The sequence below is a fragment of the Taudactylus pleione genome, unplaced genomic scaffold (assembly GCF_031769625.1).
Source record: "Taudactylus pleione unplaced genomic scaffold, aTauple2 ptg000036l, whole genome shotgun sequence".
Classification (NCBI taxonomy): Eukaryota; Metazoa; Chordata; class Amphibia; order Anura; family Myobatrachidae; genus Taudactylus; species Taudactylus pleione.
In genome coordinates, this window is record NW_028284438.1 from 3883777 (window position 1) to 3906967 (window position 23191).

Genomic DNA, 23191 nt, shown 5'->3' on the forward strand with positions numbered 1-23191 from the left:
CACTTCCTGGAGATGATGTGCGCAAGTGGGCGTTTAAAGACAGGCTGGTGGGCGTCTGCATACACAAAGTGATCGATCGCCAAGACATAGTTGGCGTGCTAATCCCTTGCCGTGCGATCGCCTGCCTTGCTGGGCGTGCACAGGATTTGCATAAGCTGGGTGCGAGCGGGTCTGAATGAGCTCCTTTGTTCCTTCCTATGGGAAGGAGGTCCGCATTGCGAAAAGTGATCTGTTCAGAATCTCTGCCAACTCCAGACTTGCTTCCCCTCCAGAAATAAGCAGCGGAATCAGCAATGTTAGGTTTTCAGAGCAACTGATCCTACACTGGAGCAATATTGATTTGTTCCTGTAGTTTAGTGTCCACTGCAACTCACAGCAAGTTGGATACATAATTAATGGGGAGCTTTAGGGAAACAATGTTAAATATGCCCCTAAGGATTGCTCTGTATTCTTGAATCAATTTATCTGGTCCCACTGACGTGTTAGCTTTGAGAGACCTGTACGGAAATTCTTCTATGTAAATGTACTCATGTCGGCCGGGATGATACTGCTATGCAATCACTATAATAATATTGATGATCATATAACTTGTACTAAAATAACAGCAGTTTATAAAAGCAAGATGACATAATCAAAGAGTCTCACCCAAACCCCAGTTGCCTGCAAACCACCTCTGCATCAGCATCATCCCACTGATCATCACAGACTGTTCCCCACTGGCCGGAATGAAAGACTTCTATCCGTCCTTCAAATGCAGAGCTCCCACCAACCAGACGAGCGGGGATAAAAGTAGAGTCTGAGGATGCAACAAGACAAAATTGCACAGAATGATTATAACTATAGCTGCATGTAAAAAAGTTTAGAGACAATTCAAATATTGATAACACTTAACATCATATAGTATTTTTTTCTCAAAACTATGATGCAGAGGAGAAAGCATTCAGAAAGCATTGTGCTGTTTTTTTTAACTGATTAACCACTATTTTACTTTATTGTAGCTAATAATAATTGTCTGTGTCAGTTACCCTGCAAACGACACTGACCAACCCAACTGTTCAATCGATCATGTGAGCTAAAACTTGCTTAAGGTGCCTGCTCATGTGGTGATTTCTATTAGAAGCATGGTGGTTTTATGCCAAAGTGACCAGCTTTAGCTACATGTTTGGGGAAGAAATTGTCTGATACAACAGAAATTTAGACGGGCTGGAAGGTTCATGTCAACTAGTAACTACATGGACCTTAGTGCTGTCATTGGGTATCAAATTACAGTATAAACCCCATGTGTGTGATACATTTGGTATGCCTACCTAACCACTTTGAAAATAGATCTGTTTGCAGGCCTGATCACTGAACACACGGCAAGCTTTTGTTTTTAAGGTCCTCTGAGTGGCTGTCAAAGGTATCCTGCGAAAGCCTCATAATATGACTTCTAAAACTACAGTAACCAAATGAAAATTCGATATGAGCCTATAAAGTGGATTTCAGAAATGAACCAAGTAATTTTTTTACAGGCTCACTGACTTTCATTAAGTCAACAATTTGCACAGCCAAAATAATCAAATATTGTGACCGTGTCCAGATAGAGGATCGACAAATGGGTAGGCTAGGGTTAGGTTTAGACACTAGGGTTAGGGGGGTTAGAGCTAGGCACCAGGGGGAGGATTAGGGATAGGCACTAGGGAGAGGGTTAGGGTTAGGCACCAGGGGGAGGGTTAGGGATAGGCACCAGGGGGAGGGTTAGGGATAGGTATTAGGGGGAGGGTTAGGGATTGGCACTAGGGGGAGGGTTAGGGATAGGCACTAGGGGAGGGTTAGGGATAGGCACTAGGGGGAGGGTTAGGGATAGGCACTAGGGGGAGGGTTAGGGATTGGCACTAGGGGGAGGGTTAGGGATAGGCACTAGGGGAGGGTTAGGGATTGGCACTAGGGGGAGGGTTAGGGATAGGCACTAGGGGGAGGGTTAGGGATTGGCACTAGGGGGAGGGTTAGGGATAGGCACTAGGGGAGGGTTAGGGATAGGCACTAGGGGGAGGGTTAGGGATTGGCACTAGGCGGAGGGTTAGGGATAGGCACTAGGGGGAGGGTTAGGGATTGGCACTAGGGGGAGGGTTAGGGATAGGCACTAGGGGAGGGTTAGGGATAGGCACTAGGGGGAGGGTTAGGGATAGGCACCAGGGGGAGGGTTAGGGATAGGCACTAGGGGCAGGGTTAGGGCTAGTATAAGAGTTAAATTAAAACAAATGTATGGACAATTTTTGTGTCAACCATTTGTCTATCGTTTATACTACACCCATTGTGACAATACATAAATGCAGTAGCTGCATAAACAGAAAAAAATGTCTGTCCTTCTCGTAGACAGAAAATTTTATATCCTTCTTTTCACAAAGCTGGCACCACCATATATTTTATGTTGATGTTCATATTACTGTATAATAAATGCATCTTTCGAAATTGAATTAGGCCTTTACTAATAGCAATCAGCTTCACTTAAATAAATTATGTTAACCAGTCTGAAAAAAATGATCAACACTATCAACATACAAAAAGATCCTTAACAAAGTTGCTTAAAAAATCTTTTTTTGCTGTTTTGATACATTGTGATTATCTTTTTTCTATTCATGCATGGGAAGATTATAGCCTGAAGATATTCACAACTGCACAGGGGCAAGTTTTGCACCAAAATGCAAAAACAATATTGCAAACAAGTATTGCAATATGTGATATTCAAATGAGTTTTAAAGGGTGCACGTTTTGTGGTATTACTGGTTTAGTTAGATTACATAATATGAAAATAACCCAAACGGCTTCTTTAAGGCAACTGAGCAGTATGCTAAATTTTTATGCTAAAACATGAAAATGAAAACTTACCCATGTGACCAATGCATACCCATGTGACCTATGCATACCCAACCCAACGCAAAAGTGCTACAGTAGTTGGACAGAGCATGCCATTGCTGTCAGTGTCTGTGCTACACACTTACTTTTGAAGCTCCATGCTGATTCACACATCAACTCTTACATTAGAGTGTGTTATGTTACCACCAAAATAACTAAACTGTATGTTCTATTTATTAAGCAGAAAATGCCCAATCTCTGGAAAAATATAGATGTTTTCAGCAATACTAGTTCTCCCTACCTTTCACAGGTAATGTAGTTTTCTAAAAGCAGGTGCACAATCCTGTAAAAGGACTCGTATTTACCGGTGTCTCTCACTGCAGACTTCAGGTATTGCTAAAGCCTGAACCACTGTGATGTTTATATGTTAGTTCACTAAGACATCAAACTGAAATGAGGCATAGCTTATGAAATTATTCATTCCATCTGACTGGTGCACCGGTAATAAAAGTGTACCACATCCTTCTCAATCCTGTTGCCATTTAGGAGAACAAAGACTTGTGGTAGGTAATACAAAAGGTGCATGGCAGGGAGTTAGAATGCGCTACCTGTAATCATTCCATTAGATTCTACAACGGACTTTATAGATGAGAACCCTTTAGTGTTCTTTTGATATGTTACTTAATGGTACAAATCTGCCACTGGTTTTAACGTACAGATCTTGAATTATAAATGAGATCACTGCTGCAGCTCTTGTAATGGACACAGCTGCATTCTCCTCACTAGGCTTAATTGATCTGTTTGATGTGCAAGAAAATTGCCTACTGGGACAAAATGTCTTTCTTTTTTATCAGCCTTTTGACAGTGTTGTGTCATTCTCTTTGACTGTTAATAGCTGTGTTTGCGTATTTAAGTGGAATACATAGAAACTTGCTTTAATGAAAAGTTTACAAAGGCAAAAGGATGATCTCTTTCTTTAAAGAGACCAACAAATAAAGATAAACATCCATCCATTACAACAAGACACCTCTTAGACCAGGGGTAGCCAACCTCGGTGCTCATGAGCTACCAACATTTCACGTTTTCCAGACCACCTAGCAGGTGCACAGGTGTATTCATTACTAACTTAAAACATTTGAAAAGATCCACAGGTGGAGCTATTTATATCACTTGTGATTCTGTGAGGAGACCTGCAAAACATGCACTGTTGGTAGCTCTTGAGGACCAGGGTTGGCTACCACTGCCTTAGACCGATGTTTCCCAAACTCTTCCTCAGGGAGCACTAATGCTGGCCATACACCAGAACAATTTTCCTCCAACCATCCAACTAGTTGGCTGATTGGAATGAAAATCTGGTAAAGGATTGGAACAAATAACAATCAGCCACTGGCTCCCAAAAGCAGGAAAACAGGAAAGTTGGTCTGGTGTATGGCTAGCTAAACAGTGCATGTTTTCCAGGTCACAGACTCACAAGTTAAAAATAATTAGCCCCACCTGTGGATATTTTAAAATGTGTCAGCCAGTAATAATTACCCCTGTGTACCAACTCGGATAAATGGAAACCATGCACTGTTAGTGCTCCCTGAAGAATGAGTTTAGGAAACACTGCCTTAGTCCATCTGCAATAACTAGAGCTAACAGGAGGTAAGATATTTGACATCCTGGGGCACATGTAGGAATAGATGCTTTTTCAAATAAAAAATACATGCCATAAAAAAGACACAATGACATGTGAGTCAGGTGCATCTCAAACTATTAGCTCTATAGCATATGTGCCAGGTTTATGCTACAAGAAACCAGTAGAATGACTGCTTGGTTTACACCAGGAATAACAAAGGCGTAGAGGTGTACTGTAGCTTGACAGTAGTAAATGCTAAAGCCACTTTGCCAAATTTGTACACAAAATAATTCTGTAATGAAGTGCCTGAGCAATTTATATTAGTAGATGCTAAAGTCACATTTACTATGTAAAATACAATTAAATACAGAAACAAAATAAAAAATAAAAGTAGAAATTAAATTCAATTAAACACAAACACCTGCTATCTTTCCCTTAAAAAATCAGGTATCAATAACTGCCATGGTGGAAATAAAAATATCAAATCAACTACCACAACTTCATATAATACAGCATCACACTAATAACTTATGTGCTATCAGTGTCCAGAAACAATAAGCCAATCAGAAGCGACTGCCAATTATCAACATTGGTAAGTATATTGCACGAGGGATCGCGCACAAGAGATACACTACTTACCAAGTACAAGTGCACCTACTGTATGCCTAGGTCTAACTCGGTCACATATATATATGAACACATACATGCCTACCCTCCCGGTTTTCGCGGGAGGCTCCCGATTTTTCGGGTAACCCCCCGCACCCCCGGAAGGGTAGGCATTTCTCCCGCATTCTACCCACTTCCTAGTGAAGTGGGCAGAATGAGGAGAATAACCGCAGCGATCGCGGGTCTCCGTGAAGGGGGCGGGGCTTAGGATGTGATTCTGCATGAATCACGGCATTAGGCCCCGCCCCCTATGTAAATTTTACCCAATCGCGGCAGTTTTGCCGCGAGGGGGTGGGGCTTAATGACGCGGATCGTTAGGCCCCGCCCCCATCTGCCCCTTGCTGCTTCTCTTACCCGGGCTTCTCCCGGGAAGAGATTGTTGAAAGTAGGTAACTATGTATGAACATGCCTTTACTGTTAATTACAAATGTTTGCCTGTCCATTCCCACCCTTATATTGCCAGATATGAGCAAATCTGTATTTGACCGAAGTCTTTTCTGCACAGAACTGATACAACTCTGCATAAGCCCCTGGGTGTAAATTAGCTATTTAATGGAGTAAAATCTATTTTTGATGTTAGCAGTGATTTTTGTCACTAGGGAATAGCTTACATCAGGCCTAACAAATTTTAGCTAATCCCTTAAGGTGCCCATACACGGTGCGATATAGCAGCCGATCCAACGGATTAGTACGCTACCGCTGCTATATCGTACCGTGTATGGGCATGATATCGGACAGAGCGCGTTCCCATGGGGTCGTACATCGCACCTCCAGATCTTACTGCAGGTTAATCTGATCTGGGGATGCGATGTACGATCCACTATGCGGGTGGGGGAGGGGTTGCCGGCATATCGGACGGTCGACCACCCGATCACACCGTGTGTGGGGACCGCCCGATATGTCAGCCGTCGGATCCCCCGTCGCATCGCAAGGTTCATATTGCACTGTGTATGGCGGCTTTAGTGTTTCTTGAGGATGCTTGTTCAGTAAAATGCACATAAATTAAGGGGTCTATTTATTATTAGTGGTGCAGTGGAAACATTATAGAGTCTATGTACTAAGCCAGACGCATAACCCACCTTTCCCGCAGCCTAACCCTGGATTCTGAGTACAGTCGGGATGCCAGCGTGGGATTCTGTCCACCGGCATTGTCTTCTTCCAGATGGTGACTACATCATCTGTTTGTGTATTCTATGTTCAGTAATGCAGTTCTGGTACATTATTTAATTCAATTAGGGTGGGATGTACTAAGCACTAAAATGCTGTCAAACCTTCGAAAACTGGTGTTTTTGGAAGCTTGCTGCAATCACAATATGTATCATGCTCCAGAAAGTGAAACCATTTATCTAAACATTGTTGCAAACCAAGTAAACCCTTTAATGGCAATGCTATTCCCTGATGGCAGTGGCCTCTTTCGGCAGTATAATGCACCATGCCACAGTGCAAAAATTGTTCAGGAATTTTTTGAAGAACATTCAAAGAGTTCAAGGTGTTTAATTAGCCTCCAAATTCCTTAGATCTTAAAGGATCTGCTGCTAACGTCTTGGTACCAGATACCACAGGACACTTTCAGAGGTTTTATAGTCCATGCCACAACAGGTCAGAACTGTTTTAGCGGCATGAGGGAGACCTAAATTATATTAGGCAGGTGGTTTAAATGTTATGGCTGACGGGTATCATCTACATGCTGATGACTCAGATCTACCAGCCCTGACCTTCCCCCTTTCTCCTCACTCATACCTACAGCTGTCTCTCTGCTCTTTCTTCGTGGTTGTCCAAGTGCTTTTTTAAAATTAACATGTCTGAGACTGAGCTGATAATCTTCCCATCCTCTCGGATAAACTCACCTCCCTCAATTTCTTTAGCTATTGACAGCACCACCATCTCTTCATTGCACTGTCTTGGAGTTATCCTTGACTCTTCCCTCTCCTTCAAACCACACAGTGCCCATCGCAGTCCTGCCGTTTCTATCTCAGAAATATCTCCAGGAGCAGACTGTTTCGCACAGTGGAGACAACTAAGGGGAAATAGTCGGGAAGCCGGCGGATGCAATGCCGACCACCGGCTTCCCGACTGCTTAATCCCGGCAAGGGTTAAATGACAGGCACCTGTCATTTTACCTACACCGGGAGACCGGCACCCAACATACCAATCGAAGGGATGCCGGGCGCCGGGCACGGACAGCCCGCGGGGGTGAGGGTTAGGTTTAGGGCTCCCGGGGGGACTTAGGGTTAGGCAAGCCCCCCGGGAGGTTAGGATCAGGCTAGGGGAAGGGGGGGTTAGGCACCCCCGGGGGGGAGGTTAGGGTTAGGCACCTCTAAGGGAGTGTTAGGGGGTTGAATAGGTTAGTTTATACTTACAGTCAGGTGCATAAATATTGGGACATTGACAGAATTTTCATATTTTGGCCTCTATTCACCACCATAATGGCTTTGAAATGAAACTTACAAGATGTGCTTTAACTGCAGACTTTCAGATTTAATTTGAGGGTAATTACATCCAAATCAGGTGAACGGTGTAGGAATTACAACGGTTTCTATATGTGTCTCCCACTTTTTAAGGGGCCAAAAGTAATGGGACAAACTAAACAATCCTAAATCTAACTTTCACTTTTTAATACTTTGTTGCAAATCCTTTGCAGGCATTTACAGCCTGAAGTCTGGAATGCATAGACATCACCAGACGCTGGGTTTCATCCCTGGTGATGCTCTGCCAGGCCTCTACTGCAAATGTCTTCAGTTCCTGCTTGTTCTTGGGGCATTTTCCCTTCAGTTTTGTCTTCATCAAGTGAAATGCATGCTCAATCGGATTCAGGTCAGGGGATTGACTTGGCCATTGCATAACATTCCACTTTTTAGCCTTAAAAAACTATTTGGTTGCTTTTGCACTATGCTTCGGGTCAATGTCCATTTGCACTGTGAAGCGCCGTCCAATGAGTTCTGAAGCATTTGACTGAATATGAGCATATAATATTGCCTGAAACACTTCAGAATTCATTCTGCTGCTTTTCTCAGCAGTCACACTATCAATAAATACAAGGCAGCCATACATGCCCACGCCATGACACTACCACCACCATGCTTCACTGATGAGGTCGTATGTTTTGGATCATGAGCAGTTCCTTTCCTTCTCCATACTCTTCTCTTCCCATCACTCTGGTACAAGTTGATCTTTGTCTCATCTGTCCATAGGATGTTGTTCCAGAACTGTATTGGCTTTTTTAGATGTTGTTTGGCAAACTCTAATCTGGTCTTCCTGTTTTTGTGGCTCACCAATGGTTTACATCTTGTGGTGAACCCTCTATATTCACTCTTGTGAAGTCTTCTCTTGATTGTTGACTTTGACACATATACACCTACCTCCTGGAGAGTGTTCTTGATTTGGCCAACTGTTGTGAAGGGGTTTTTCTTCACCAGGGAAACAATTCTTCTGTCATCCACCACAGTTGTTTTCCGTGGTCTTCCGGGTCTTTTGGTGTTGCTGAGATCTCCGGTGTGTTCTTTCTTTTTAAGAATGTTCCAAACAGTTGATAATGTTTTTGCTATCTCTCTGATTGGTTTGTTTTGATTTTTCAGCCTAATGATGGCTTGCTTCACTGATAGTGACAGCTCTTTGTATCTCATATTGAGAGTCGACAGCAACTGATTCCAAATGCAAATGTCACACCTAGAATCAAATCCAGACCTTTCACCTGCTTAATTAATAATGAAATAATGATGGAATAGCCCACACCTGTCCATGAAATAGCTTATGAGTTGATAGTCCCATTACTTTTGGCCCCTTAAAAAGTGGGAGGCACATATAGAAACCGTTGTAATTCCTACACCGTTCACCTGATTTGGATGTAATTACCCTCAAATTAAATCTGAAAGTCTGCAGTTAAAGCACATCTTGTTTGTTTCATTTCAAAACCATTGTGGTGGTGAATAGAGGCCAAAATATGAAAATTCTGTCAATGTCCCAATATTTATGCACCTGACTGTACCTTCCGACGTTCGGGATTTCCACCTGTGTCGGGCTGCCGCTGCCGGGATTTGAACCGCCATCATACTGATTCCACAACTAAGGCCCTAATCCACTCACTGGTTATCTCAAGACAGGGCCTCTGCTTATCTGGCCTCTCTGTCTCCCACCTTTCTCCACTCTAACCTGCTCATCTTCCTCTCCTAACGTACTAAGTCTGCTCCTACAAGCCCTGCTCCCCTTCCCCTTCTGACCCAAATTCAAACTCTTCACACTCAATTACCAATCCAATCCTCTCCATCTCTGAACTCATCTCCCTTCATAATTCTGCCCACTTCACTCCACAAATAATCGCCGCCTTTACTCACAACTGATTACTTACTCCTACTCCTGTCTCCAAGAATTTGCATTTTCCCAACACTCCAAATCTTTCCCTCTCCCTTCCAGACTCTCCACCTCTTTACAAAACTTCAAATGGGCTTTCAAGACCAACTTTCTTATCAAAGGCATCCTTCCAGCTTTTATCCTAACCAGCTGCTCCATGCTTACTGTCATCAATATCTTTCTCCGACTTCCCTTGAGATCATAAGCTCTCATGAGCAGGGCCCTCATCGCCCTTGTGCTTCTTACTTCCCTCACTTATATGATCATCTCCTCACTTTGGATTTGGCCATCCCACTGCTGACTTGGGTCTTATGACTGCTGATGCTGCAATGTCTATAAACCTTGTACTTGTTCTGCAATGTTTTGTACTGTAAGTCACGGAGTGGGTTGTGTGTGTTTATCCTGTTCTTGTTTATGTATGTTGTAAGGAGCTGCGGTTCCCTTGTGGAGCCATGTAAATAAAGGGTAATAATAATAATGGGTGTATGGTTATTATATATAACCATATATATGGTCATAATGGTTATTCATTATGAATTTGAAGCACAAAATGTAGTCAGTCGCTAGAACGTTTATATTAATAAGAAATGGTCAGAACTAAGTTTGTTTGATGGAAATTTTGGAAGCTTGAAAAGAAAAAAATATGTTGTACACAGATGCTATCTTAGTGCTTCCAGCTAATGCAGGAAGGTCACTTGAGGCCTTGCTTGGGATGATCAAAGTGTTTGTCAGCTTCTCAAATGTTAACTGGGGCACGTCTCCTGTACTGGACTCCTGACCAGCTGCCATTACAGCTTCTTACTGTAACTACAGGTGATTAGCATGTTTAAATGTTTAGTGATGTTTCTCACAGGAATGTAAACCTATTTACACTGCAGAACACAAGTCTGCCTATTGTAATTAACTGAAAAAATCCCTATCTATATATATTAATTTATCTTTACTTTTTTATGCAAATAGTTTTTTTTTCTTTAGAGCTACAACACAGTATCTCGCAAGATTCCATTACAGTACATTAGCTTGATTTACTTACTCTATTATCAAGATTTATATGAAACTTATTTTAGCACTGATCTCTTACTGTGAATATTAAATTTGGTTGTCTTTTGACTTTTAACAAAGTGTTTAAAATGGTAATTTGCTAACTCAAAAACTATAAATATAAAATATGGTTACCTCACTCAGAATACCTCACTATTGACGGGATGTACTAAGCATCTCATCCGCAATGCGATACATCCCGCCTATTTTTGGGTACATACCGTGGTTGATTTCCATGGTATGTACTTAGAAGATCGCAAAGGACAGCTCTACCGATAAGAACTGTCCTTTGTGATGCCCTCGTCTAGAGGGACATCGGGGTTTAACACCCAGAAGTCCCTTTGGCATACTTCTACGCATGTGCAGAAGACTTCGGGGGGTGATGGGAGGATCTCTCACAGGGCGAGCATCCCGAATAAAATCCCATAGGCTTCTATTGGGTAACGCCACCTTAAGATGGAGTTATCCATCGGGATGAAGCTTAGTACATATGGGGTATGCTGTAAAACCCCCCAAAACTGCATTTTCTGGAGGTTTACCGCATTTTCCCCTTTAGTACATCCCGCATTATGACATGCCCACCCATAGAGAGCTGGGCCAGGCCCCAGTACATTTCTGGGGCATGGCCTAATTGCTGGAGACATGGGCATACCCCCTTAGAAAATAATTTAAAAAAAAATAGTGGATGCTGTGAGCCCCTCACCCAGGGGCAATCCAGAGGAGGCAGAGGACACTGGTGCTGCTGCTCAGCAGCAGCTGCCTCCCTGGCCCTACTGCAGCCCAGCACACAGCAGCGTGGGCTGAGCTGGGGAGAGAGGTTGCCGACAGGGAAGAAGGAAGGGGGGCAATAGCGGTTAAAAGTGAGGGGGCCAGGCCCATGTAATTAGTACGCGCTTTCCCCCCTCTCGGCGCCCCTGAAGGCATGTGACAGATGGGTGTCTGAGATTTCTGATTGTACTACTCTGAAGACAACAGAGAGTTACTTGTTTATATGGTTTGTAAACTTGTTATAGTGAGTAAATCCTCCATACTGTATGTCTGTGATACTCAACTTTAATCCTCATTTACCCACAAGTCATATTTTTAGAATTTGTGTCTGTGGAAACAAGGGGAATATTACTGACCAAGCAAAATAGCTGAACTCACCTGTGTATCATTAAAGACATTTTTAAAACCCCTCTTCTAAGTAATAACACTGAGGTTACTTACAGCCACAAGGTCAGCAAAATCTTTAAGCAGGGGTAGCAGTGTATGCTGCTGCCTGCCCCTTGAAAGAGTAAGGGGTAAATTTACTAAAGTGCAGATTTTTAGAAGTAGAGATGTTGCCCATAGCAACCAATCAGATTCTAGCTATTATCTTCTAGCAAGTGCTAGATAAATGCTAAGTAGAATCTGATTGGTTGTTATGGTAACAACTCCAAACCCGCACTTTAGTAAATATACCCCTAAGAGTGATGTGTTTGTTTGATTTATTACTCTATAAGGTTACCCAAAAAGCCTAAACCATATTTACAACTTTCAAAGATGACCTGATAATGGCCTTTGAAATAGCTATTTAATACTTTAGGGCAGAGGTTAACAAACGTGGTCCTCAAGGCTCCTCAACAGTTCAGGTTTTAGAGATATCCATGGTTGAGCACAAGTGACTTAATTATTACCTCAGTCAATTTGAATTAACCACCTGTGCTCAACCATGGAGATCTCTAAACCCTGAGATGTTGGGGAGCCTTGAGGACCGCGTTTGGGAACCTCTGCATTAGGGTGATTCATCACTCCAGAGTATAGATAGGCCTTAACTACTACACAATGTTTATTTACCATGCGAAAAACTACATGTGACCGCAGCTGCTACTTTCTGTGGACACGCTCCACCCTGCCAGATGTTTTTTTCACACAGGAGTATATTTTCTTCATCACCACGGCAACGTATATCATTCCAGAGAGATGGAATCACTCCAGATAATGGTATCTTCTTGGCTTCCCCTTTATTGCTGTCGAAGACATAAAAAAGAAGCAATGGAATTTGCCATTTTATATAACGTAGATGAATCACCACAAATTGTAATACTTGTAACTAACTACAGACACAACATTCCCAAAACAGGATGTAGTGTCAGATGATGGGATTCTGTTTATGTCTTGAGAAACATATTCTGCTTTTAAACACATACATTTATATTTTTGTTATTAATGCATTCTGATAATAACAGATACAGTACAATCACTATATGATTAATAATGAATACAGCAACTTGACCAAGCCCAGCATGTTTTGTCATAGCTGGTAGAGATGAGCAAAGCTGCAGCAAATGATGACATGAATGGAGCCTTACAGAGATGAGACATGCCAGAACTACAATTGAGTTCTGCTTCCATGGAATGCCATTCTGCCCTGTGTTTGTAAATTAGCATTTTGTGGAATGTATAGTCTATGAATAGAGTTGGTATTACAACATGCAAATATTTCACGCTGTAGTCACTTGTCTTTACTTTACCATATGTGAGCCTGGTTTCACAGCAAAGCACATTGATCTGCAGTTAGAGGGACTTATGTGCGCAAGTTGGCCGTAATTACACCAGGATTGCATTCATGAAGAATAAGGCAGTTATTTGCCTGTATGTGTGCACACCTTTATGACCGCGTCGTCCCTGTACATATGCTTGCTTTCATAACCATCATGATTATAAGTGCACACCTGCACCAATCCCATTTTTGGTAGAAGAGATAAGACTAAATACAGGCACATGTTCACAAACACACACCTCTGCATAGCCTGCTAAGTCATGGTTGAGCCACAGGCACTAGAAAGCTGTACATTTGGCAGGGGAGATATGTTTGTATATAATGGCAATGTAATATGTCTCATCTTAAGGACATACCGTACTCTCTCAATATTAGAGAAAGTGAGAGCAGCTTAGGTATCTCCAACAGCATGCTATCGGACATTTAGAATGTGATTGATTTATTTTTGTGCATACTTAGGAGCATCAAAGATGCCTCTAGAACAAGAAGGAATACGGGAATGAGGCCAGCATGTGTATCTTGGTGAAGCTAAGAATGGGATGTAATTAGCATCCAAGCGGTCGGGGATGCCAGTGCTCAGAATACTGGCACTGGAATCCTACAGCAGTTGGAATCCTGGCTCCAGAATTACAACCGCCGGTAAGTATTAGGACTAGGGGGAGGGTTAGGGTTAGGCTGCGGAGAGGAGGGTTAGGGTTAGGTTGCGGAAGGGGAAGGTTATGCTGCGGAGAGGAGGGTTAGGCTGCGGGAGGGGAACGTTATGCTGCGGAGAGGAGGGTTAGGGTTAGGCTGTGGGGGGGAGGGTTAGGGTTAGGCTGCGGGAGGGGAGGGTTAGGGTTAGGCTGCGGAAGGGGAAGGTTATGCTGCGGAGAGGAGGGTTAGGCTGCAGGAGGGGAACGTTATGCTTAGGCTGCGAGGGGAGGTTTAGGGTTAGGCTGCGTAGAGGAGGGTTAGGCTGCGGGAGGGGAAGGTTATGCTGCGGAGAGGAGGGTTAGGGTTAGGCTGCGGGAGGGGAAGGTTATGCTGCGGAGAGGAGGGTTAGGGTTAGGCTGCAGGAGGGGAGGGTTTAGATTACTTAACAGCAGGTGTCAGGATTCTGATCGCCGGCATCCCGACTGCCTGGATCCTGTACCCAACTCTTAAAAACAAGGAATTAATTTCAGTGATGAAAGGGAAGCTACAAAGGGAGGAGAGACATTCTGTATTGTCCTTGGGGGGAAATAGATGAGGGTCCATACGTGGGGGAAAACTGGTTTGTTCCATATTAGTATTATTGCTGGCGTTGAAGAAAAAACATTTCCTAGGCATGTTTTATTTTACTGGGGTATTTCCAAATATAGTGGAGTGCTTGTTGGGGGGGCACATTGAAATGCACTCGGTGAAAAACGAGACACACTTGTGCGCATAAAGAGCTTTGCAAGTCTGACAATTTTGTGGTTTGTTAATGAGCATTCATATCTCTAAATTGAAGTTGCTATCATCACATTCTAGGGGTGGGGTAGGCGCTGTTATACTCAGATCTAAACTATCTAGAAAGAGAAATATAGGTCATTGATGGACATGAAAAAATCAACCTTTCCCCTACTATATGTTGAACCATAATTATGGACCTGGTAGCAACATTTAAGTGAATAGAAATCTCTTATACTGTAGCTGAAGATAGAAATATTAGAGAGAGAACAAATGCAGAAAACAGGGTCAGCCAAGACAGCATTTCCTATAACTGTAGTGGCCATCCTGATAACTTCACCCAAAAAAAGGACAAAAGCCTCACACTCCCGCCATATGTATAATTGGTTAACCTTAGTGCTTTTACAGTACATACAAGAGGAGGAGAGGCAGTAATAACAATATGTAAACAATATTGTGGGTCCTCCTAAACACAAAGATGAATGAAGAACAAACATGTGTTACATGTGCAATACCTGTAAAACTTATACCCCTTTTCCACCAAAAACCGGTCTCCAATCCGGGACACTGAGCATGGGTAGGAGTCAGGTTTCACCCTTTCACACCAGCTTCTGGACCCGGGAAATAACCAGCAGTTCACACGGACCAGGTCTTGCGTGACCTGGGTCTACCAGCATTACAATGGACGATTGAAGATAATGTCATCTCCAAGTGCTACTGAAGCCAGCTAATCCACTGGTTTGAGGCATTACCTGGGTCATCGTAACTTCAGTCATGCCATTTACACTGCACCATAACCCAGGTCCTTCCTGGGTTCAACCAATCCGTGATCTAGGTAGACCCGGCAATAAACAGGGCTATTGTGGCAGTGGAAAAGTGGTATTAGTTAGTTGCCAACTTCATTGGTGTTTGCGTCTAAAAATAATTTCATCCCCTCCCCCACCGTTCCAAAGACACAGAAGAACCACGACGAAGCTGGGAGGGGTTTGAACTTAGATGAGAACATTCATTTTAATAATTTTTTCAGTTTCCTTTCTTTTCATTAATATCAATGGTTTCTATTACCATACAGCATAATATCTGATCTGGATTATAAGAGAAACATGGAAAAAAAAATTACCACAGTTGCCCAATAAAGTGAATATATTATGATTATTGAGAAACAACATCTCCTCTATCAGAAACCAACAAGTTCCAGAAATTCCTGAAATGTTATATATATATATATATATATATATATATATATAAGAAATATCTGTGAATTTCTCAGATGAAGGCACTCACTTAAAAATTATTGATTTTATTGAGACATTTTTCTTCAAAAAACTTTTAGACGTTAAAGTAAGACACCATATTTGGTTGTGTCGACGTTTCGGTCCAATTTATGACCTTTTTCAAGACTAGTGTCTTTCAAATCACAAATTTATAGATGTCAAAATCATATGTATGTACAACATACTGTATCAGAAACGCTGCCTGGCACAATGAGGATATGGACGTGTTAACATCACCTTATCCTTCATAGTGGCAGCATCAACAGCAACCTGCACAGCGCACACATGGAGCTCAGAGCTCCAGAAGCAGCTTCTGGAGCTCTGAGCTCCATGTGTGCGCTGTGCAGGTTGCTGTTGATGCTGCCACTATGAAGGATAAGGTGATGTTAACACGCCCATATCCTCATTGTGCCAGGCAGCGTTTCTGATACAGTATGTTGTACATACATATGATTTTGACATCTATAAATTTGTGATTTGAAAGACACTAGTCTTGAAAAAGGTCTTAAATTGGACCGAAACGTCGACACAACCAAATATGGTGTCTGACTTTAACGTCTAAAAGTTTTTTGAAGAAAAATGTCTCAATAAAATCAATAATTTTTAAGTGAGTGCCTTCATCTGAGAAATTCACAGATATCTCATATTTTGGAACCCAAGGGTTTGGAGAGCACCCTGAACATATAACTTTTTAAGGTGTGAGTGCAGTATATTGGACTATATATATATATATATTAGCTAAATCATTTTGCTGTCCGGAGTAATTGGCAGGCATTTAGCACAGAACCCAATGCCATGCCAGACACAACAAATGCCTTTGACTAGTACAACACATATACACTACTGTCTGGCACATTGCACAGGAACACCATCTTGATGCCTGCGACAACCAAGGTTACTCCTTAGCCTGCAAGGAAGCCTGGAAGACATCACTAATTTGTTTCTCTAGTCATGATTGCACTGACAATGTTTTTCTTATCTTATCCAAATTTTAAACAGACTGTCTACATTCCATATGAAATAAACTCCAACCTCAGTCATGATTAAACTTTATTCATCCACCAATGACATACAATACATACATACATACATACATAATACATGCCTACCCTCCCGGATTTCGCGGGAGGCTCCCGATTTTTCGGGTAACCCCCCGCACCTCCGGAAGGGTAGGCATTTCTCCCACATTCTGCCAACTTCCTAGTGAAGTGGGCAGAATTAGGAGAATTTCCGCGGTGATCTCCAGGCCTCTCCTATATCTTCCCTAGCCCTTCCCCATGAAGCCATGGCCCTTTTTTGGGTGCATTATGTTCCTTTGAAAAATGAGGGGGGCGCCAATGCTCTTTCTGGCACAGGGCACCAAAAAGTCTAGTTACAGCTCTGGTATGGAGTCACATGAAAACAGAAAAAAGAGAGAGGACAATAGGTCGGTCCTCTAGGGCTTTGTACCAGATTACAAACAGATAAGTATAGTCTGCAACGTACCCGCCTCACATGGATAAGTGAGAGGGTGCACATATAAAGGTTTCTTTCTTTAATTAAATATAGATACCAAAGATCATAGGTATAGGGTCTATTCCACTTCTCCAAATCAAAATGATGATAATCAGAAATCTTATAATGGTTCTTTAAACAGTGAGCATACCATACTCACGTGGATAGCAGGATGTTCTCTCCTATAAAGGTATCTTTGTGCAGTCAAGATGGATCCGAAATGAAAAAGTGGAATTACATCCAATTTGTATTCCTCAAATGTTTGCGTAAAACAGGACAGAACCAAACTGTGTCCAGATGGTCAGTCCATGAAACTAGTATCAGCCTGATAGTTTCATGGACTGACCATCTGGACTTTGGGCCTGATTCAGACCCGCTCACAAGCGGGTCGATGGTGTGCCAGTGCGCACACGCGGCATGCACGAGCCCCGGAGCGAGCGCAAAAAGCACTCGCTCCATGGCTCACTACAAAAGGGGCGGCTGTCGATGTTGATCGACAGCTCGCCTCGTTTTGTAGGCGTGGCGTGAATCTTTTGTGGAACATAGTTTGGTTCTGTCCTGTTTTAAGCAAACATTTGAGGAATAAAAATTGGATGTAATTCCACTTTTTCAATTCGGATCCATCTTGACTGCGCAAAGATACCTTTATAGGAGAGAACATTCTGCTATCCACGTGAGTATGCTCATTGTTTAAAGAACCATTATAAGCTTTCTGATTATCATCATTTTGATTTGGAGATGTGGAATAGACCCTATACCTATGATCTTTGGTGTCTATATTTGATTAACGAAAGAAACCTTTATATGTGCACCCTCCCACTTATCCATATGAGTAGGGTACTTTGCAGACTATACTTATCTAGTAGGCTGGAATAGCCTGGCTGGAATTGACCCATTCAGAAGTGCACTATTCAAAAGTGCCTTTTAAGATTAATACTAGCGTTACACCAGCGTTGAACCGAAGTGGAACAGAAGGGAAACAACCAATTTGCACTTCTAAAAACCTAATCAAGATTTGGAGAAAAACCATCAACAAAGGTGATTTTAAAATCTCACTGCTACAAACTCCTGCTGACTGCATAACCTGGACTTTCAACACTGAACTCTGGTTGCTACAAAAACTCTGCCCATCACTTGCTACTATTTGTGCTGCCTCTGTGCTTAACAGATAATCTTACTGAATACTGTTAATATCAGCTTAACTCTGTAATAATGTCTTTTTACATTAACACTTTGGTCTAGTCTTACATGATCGAGCTACTGCTACTCTCTACTCTAATATTCAATTTCTGCTCCCATCTTATCTCCACTTTTTCTGAACTCTAATATATTTTTGTTGTGCTGACACTGTACCTCATCCTTACCATGACCACGTTGTCTCCTCCCTTCACTCAGTTTCTAACTAATCTTTTGTTCTGCCCTCTGACTCCACCTCTATTCTTTCCCCCTGGTCTCCTCCACCTCCTCCTATCTCCCCTTCTCTCTCTGCCTTCCTCCCCTCTTCTCCCATTACTCCATTTTCTTTCTCTTATACCCCCCAAGGATCCTACTACCCCACTGGTAATCTTTCCTCCCTTGCTTATCTCCCTGTCACTTCGCCCCACTTTCATTCACGTCTCCTTAACTTCCCTTCCTGCCCACTTCCTACAGGGTCCCCTCCTAGCACAGGAGCACGCATGATCCCTACACTCTATTCATCTCGGTCTCCCAAAGCATTCTCATCTCCACGCTATTGCAACCCTGATAATCGCATTCACATCTCTCCTATCAACTCTGTCACTCTATCCTGTGCCCTCTGGAATGCCAGATCAGTCTGTAACAAACTGGCCCCCACCCATGACCTTTTCATCTCCAACTCCCTGAATCTCCTGGTCATTACTGAAACCTGGATTTTACCCTCTGACACCACTTCTCCTGCAGCTCTCTCTTATGGGGGCCTCACCTTCTCCCACACGCCCAGGCCTGGGGGTCGCCATGGTGGTGGTGTTGGGGTCCTTCTATCCCCTGGTTACTCATACCAACATATACCATCAGAACCATCCCTTACATTCTCCACATTTGTTCATGCTATACGCCTCTTCCAACCAGTACACCTCAGAGTAGCTGTCATTTACCGTCCCCCTGGCCCTCCCTCCAAGTTCCTTGACAACTTTGCTTCCTGGCTCACTCACTTTCTCTCCTCAGACCTTCCCTCTATTATCCTCGGTGACTTCAATATTCCTATTGATATCCCCACAGAATCTGCTGCCTCCAAACTACTCACCCTCACTTCCTCATTTGGACTCTCCCAATGGACCTCCTCACCCTCCCATGCGAGTGGGCATTTGCTTGATCTGGTATTCACTCACCGTTGTGATATTTCTGCTTACTCCAATTCCCCATTCCCCCTCTCTGACCATCACCTCCTCTCTTTTAACCTATCCCTCTCTCCTTCCCCTCCACTACCTCCGAAAGCCACCATCACTAAGCGTAACATTGAAGCCATCGACACTGATTCTTTTCTTCCCTACTTGACTCACTTCTCTCCCCTATCCTCTCTTTCTCCTGCGCTGAACAAGCTACTTCCCTATACAATGCCTCCCTTACTTCTGCTCTTGACTCTGTTGCTCCGGCAATCACTACTCACCCTCGCAAATTCACACCTCAACCCTGGCATTCCAAATGCACCAGATACCTGCAAAAATGTTTCTGAACCGCCGAGCGACAGTGGAGAAGATCACTCTCTCAGGCAGATTTTCTCCATTTCAAATTCATGCTGTCATCCTACAGTGTTGCCCTTTCCCTCTCAAAACAGTCATATTTCAAGAATCTCATCTCCTCCCTGTCCTCAAATCCCCAGCGTCTCTTTTCCACCTTCAACTCCCTCCTCTGTCCACCCCCTCCTCATCTCCCCTCCTTGCTCTCTGCCACTGACTTTGCTACCTATTTCACATCTAAAATGATTCCATACGTCAGGACATCATATCCAACCAATCCCCCAGCTCTCCACTTCCTCCTTTCCCGGATCACCCTTCCCCATCCATTTTACAGACTCTGACATCCTTCTCCCCTGTGACTGGAGAGGAAGTTAAGGCCCTTATCCAGTCCTCCCCCCCTTCCACCTCTCCCCTCGACCCTATCCCCTCCCACCTCCTCTGCTACCTCTCTCCTTCTGCCTACTCCCATCTTGCCCACCTCCTTAATCTCTCCCTTTCATCTGGCACTGTTCCTTCTGCATTCAAGCATGCCCGTGTTTCCCCCATTCTTAAAAAACCTAACCTTGATCCTAACATTCTCTCTAACTACCGTCCAATCTCTCTCCTCCCTTTTGCCTCCAAATTCCTTGAGCGAATTGTTTACAACCGCCTCACCACATTTCTTTCCTCCCACTCCCTCCTTGACCCTTTTCAGCCTGGATTCCGTTCTCTCCACTCCACTGAAACTGCCCTCACAAAAGTCAGCAACGACCTCCTTGCTGCCAAATCCAAGGGCCACTACTCACTGCTCATTCTCCTTGATCTCTCTGCTGCTTTTGACACTGTAGACCACCCTCTACTGCTGCATATACTTCACTCCCTTGGTCTACGTGACACTGCTCTCTCCTGGCTGTCCTCCTACCTCTCTGACCGTTCCTTCTCTGTTTCCTCTCATGGCGACTCCTCCCCCCCACAACCTCTTACAGTAGGTGTTCCCCAAGGTTCTGTTCTTGGACCTCTCCTATTCTCTCTCTATACGTCTTCTCTAGGTAAACTCATCAGCTCTTTTGACCTCCATTATCATCTCTATGCTGATGATACTCAGATCTACCTTTCCTCACCTGATCTTTCCCTCTCTCTACTGACTCGTATCTCCAACTGTCTCTCTGCTATCTCTTCCTGGATGTCCCAGTGATTTCTCAAACTTAATATGTCTAAGACTGAGCTGATAGTCTTCCCACCCTCCCACATAACATCATGTCCCACTATTTCTTTATTAATAGATGGCATTACTATCTCATCTAGCCCCAAAGTGCACTGTCTTGGAGTCATCCTGGACTCTTCCCTCTCCTTTAAACCACACATTCAGAACCTCTCACAGTCCTGTCGTTTCCATCTCAAGAATATTTCCAAGATCAGACCCTTTCTCACCCAGGATGCTACCAAAACCCTTGTACATTCACTGGTCATGTCCAGACTGGACTACTGTAACCTTCTCCTAGCTGGCCTCCCCAAATCCCATCTCTCTCCTCTCCAGTCTGTGCTCAATGCTGCTGCTCGGCTCATCTTCCTCTCCAAACGCTCTACATCTGCCTCCCCTCTTTTGCAAGCCCTCCACTGGCTCCCATTCCCTTTCAGAACCCAATTCAAGGCTCTTACACTCACTTACAAAGCCCTCACCCATTCCTCTCCCATTTACATTTCTGATCTCATCTCCCTTCACTCTTCTGTCCGCCCTCTTCGTTCACTTAATACACGCCGCCTTTCATGCCAATTGATTACTTCCTCCCACTCCCGCCTCCAAGACTTTGCCCGTGCTGCTCCTCACCTTTGGAACTCCCTCCCTCTCCCTATCAGACTCTGCACCTCTCTACCATCTTTCAAACGAGCTCTTAAGACCCACTACTTCATTAAAGCCTTCCAGCTCTCATCCTAACTTGCTGCTACATCTTCCTTTCTCCCGGCCCACCCCATTCTGTGTCACTCCTGTTTGTCTTCCCCTCCCTTAAAGAATGTAAGCTCTTTCGAGCAGGGCCCTCTACCCTCTTGTGCTTCTCCCTACTGTAATTTTATTTATCTCTTACCAGCCACTAGGGCAACTAACACTTGGCTGCTTATGCGGGCGTTAATGTCACTAATATAGCAATGTTTATCCATGTCCTGTATTGTATTGTATTGTATTGTAAGTCAATGGTTACTTTTTTGTCTATGTACTTTGTAAGGCGCTGCGGAACACTTGTGGCGCCATATAAATAAATGATAATAATAATAATAATAATAATTTGTGTGTAATATGGTACGAAGCCCTAAAGGACCGACCTAATGTCCTCTCTTTTTTTTCTGTTTTCATGTGACTCCATACCATCGAGGAATATCATCAGAGATATCAACAGGAAAACATCGATGTTACATTCCTAGAACGATTTGGTCTATGGACGGTTTTGCATTTATATAGCGCCTGTATCTGAGGACTTCCTAATTCTTTCTTGATGTGTATATATTAAGTGTTAGGTGGACACTAGAAGTCCTTGTTGAAATTGGCAGATGTAATTGTGCTTTGCTGTGAATCTATTCATTTGTCATACATACTATATTGCCAAATGTCAGTACCATATGTAAAATTATCATCAGGAATGTGTTTTCCGCATCTCATAAATGAAAAATATCTGTACTTTATAACAAATTAGTCAATATCACAATGAAGTGGTCATAACATTTAAACTAATAAAAATAATGTCTGATTGGTTCTTTTGATTAATGAATATTTGTGCTTTAGTATATTTTCCAAAATTGAATATTAAATGGATCAAACTGTTTTTTGTTAATTCTTCATTGTAAAAAGGCAAGTAAGTAGGATATGGATAATTAAATATTCCCTGGCAATATGCCTGGAGAGTCTACGTCTGGCCAAAGGATGGACAGAATCACAGACACTATTTGATGGTTGAACATGCATTAAGACATCATTATAAATCAGCAGATGATGTAAACATTATTACAACATCCTCTGTGGGTCAGTAAAGTGGATTCTTTAAAAGGGGTCATTGCAAGTAGGCATAAATAATCTGTCAGTGTGCGGTTTATTGCCAAACTGTGCTAAAACCCTTACCATTTATTAGACTATATATTATATAAAGAGCAAAATAGAAAGCATTAGTACTACATTAGCACTATAACTGTATTAGCAAACATCATTATATATGTAAAACTATTTACAGACAACATTCAAAATAAAACAAGAAATGAGGATGTTTAAAAGTGAAGACATAGTAAGTATAACATTTAGAATCTCATTCATCAATGTGAA

General features: G+C 42.9%; 1 protein-coding gene across 1 annotated transcript in view; it reads right to left on the reverse strand.

Annotated features, from left to right (window-relative positions):
• PRSS12 (serine protease 12) overlaps positions 1–23191 on the reverse strand; it is a 249084-nt gene that overhangs the window by 137550 nt on the left and 88343 nt on the right. Inside the window, exons 3-4 of the mRNA XM_088452245.1 lie at positions 12326–12498; positions 646–796 (exon numbers count right to left, since the gene is read on the reverse strand). Of these exons, the coding sequence (XP_088308371.1) occupies positions 646–796; positions 12326–12498 (324 nt within the window). The remainder of the gene's footprint in view (positions 1–645; positions 797–12325; positions 12499–23191) is intronic.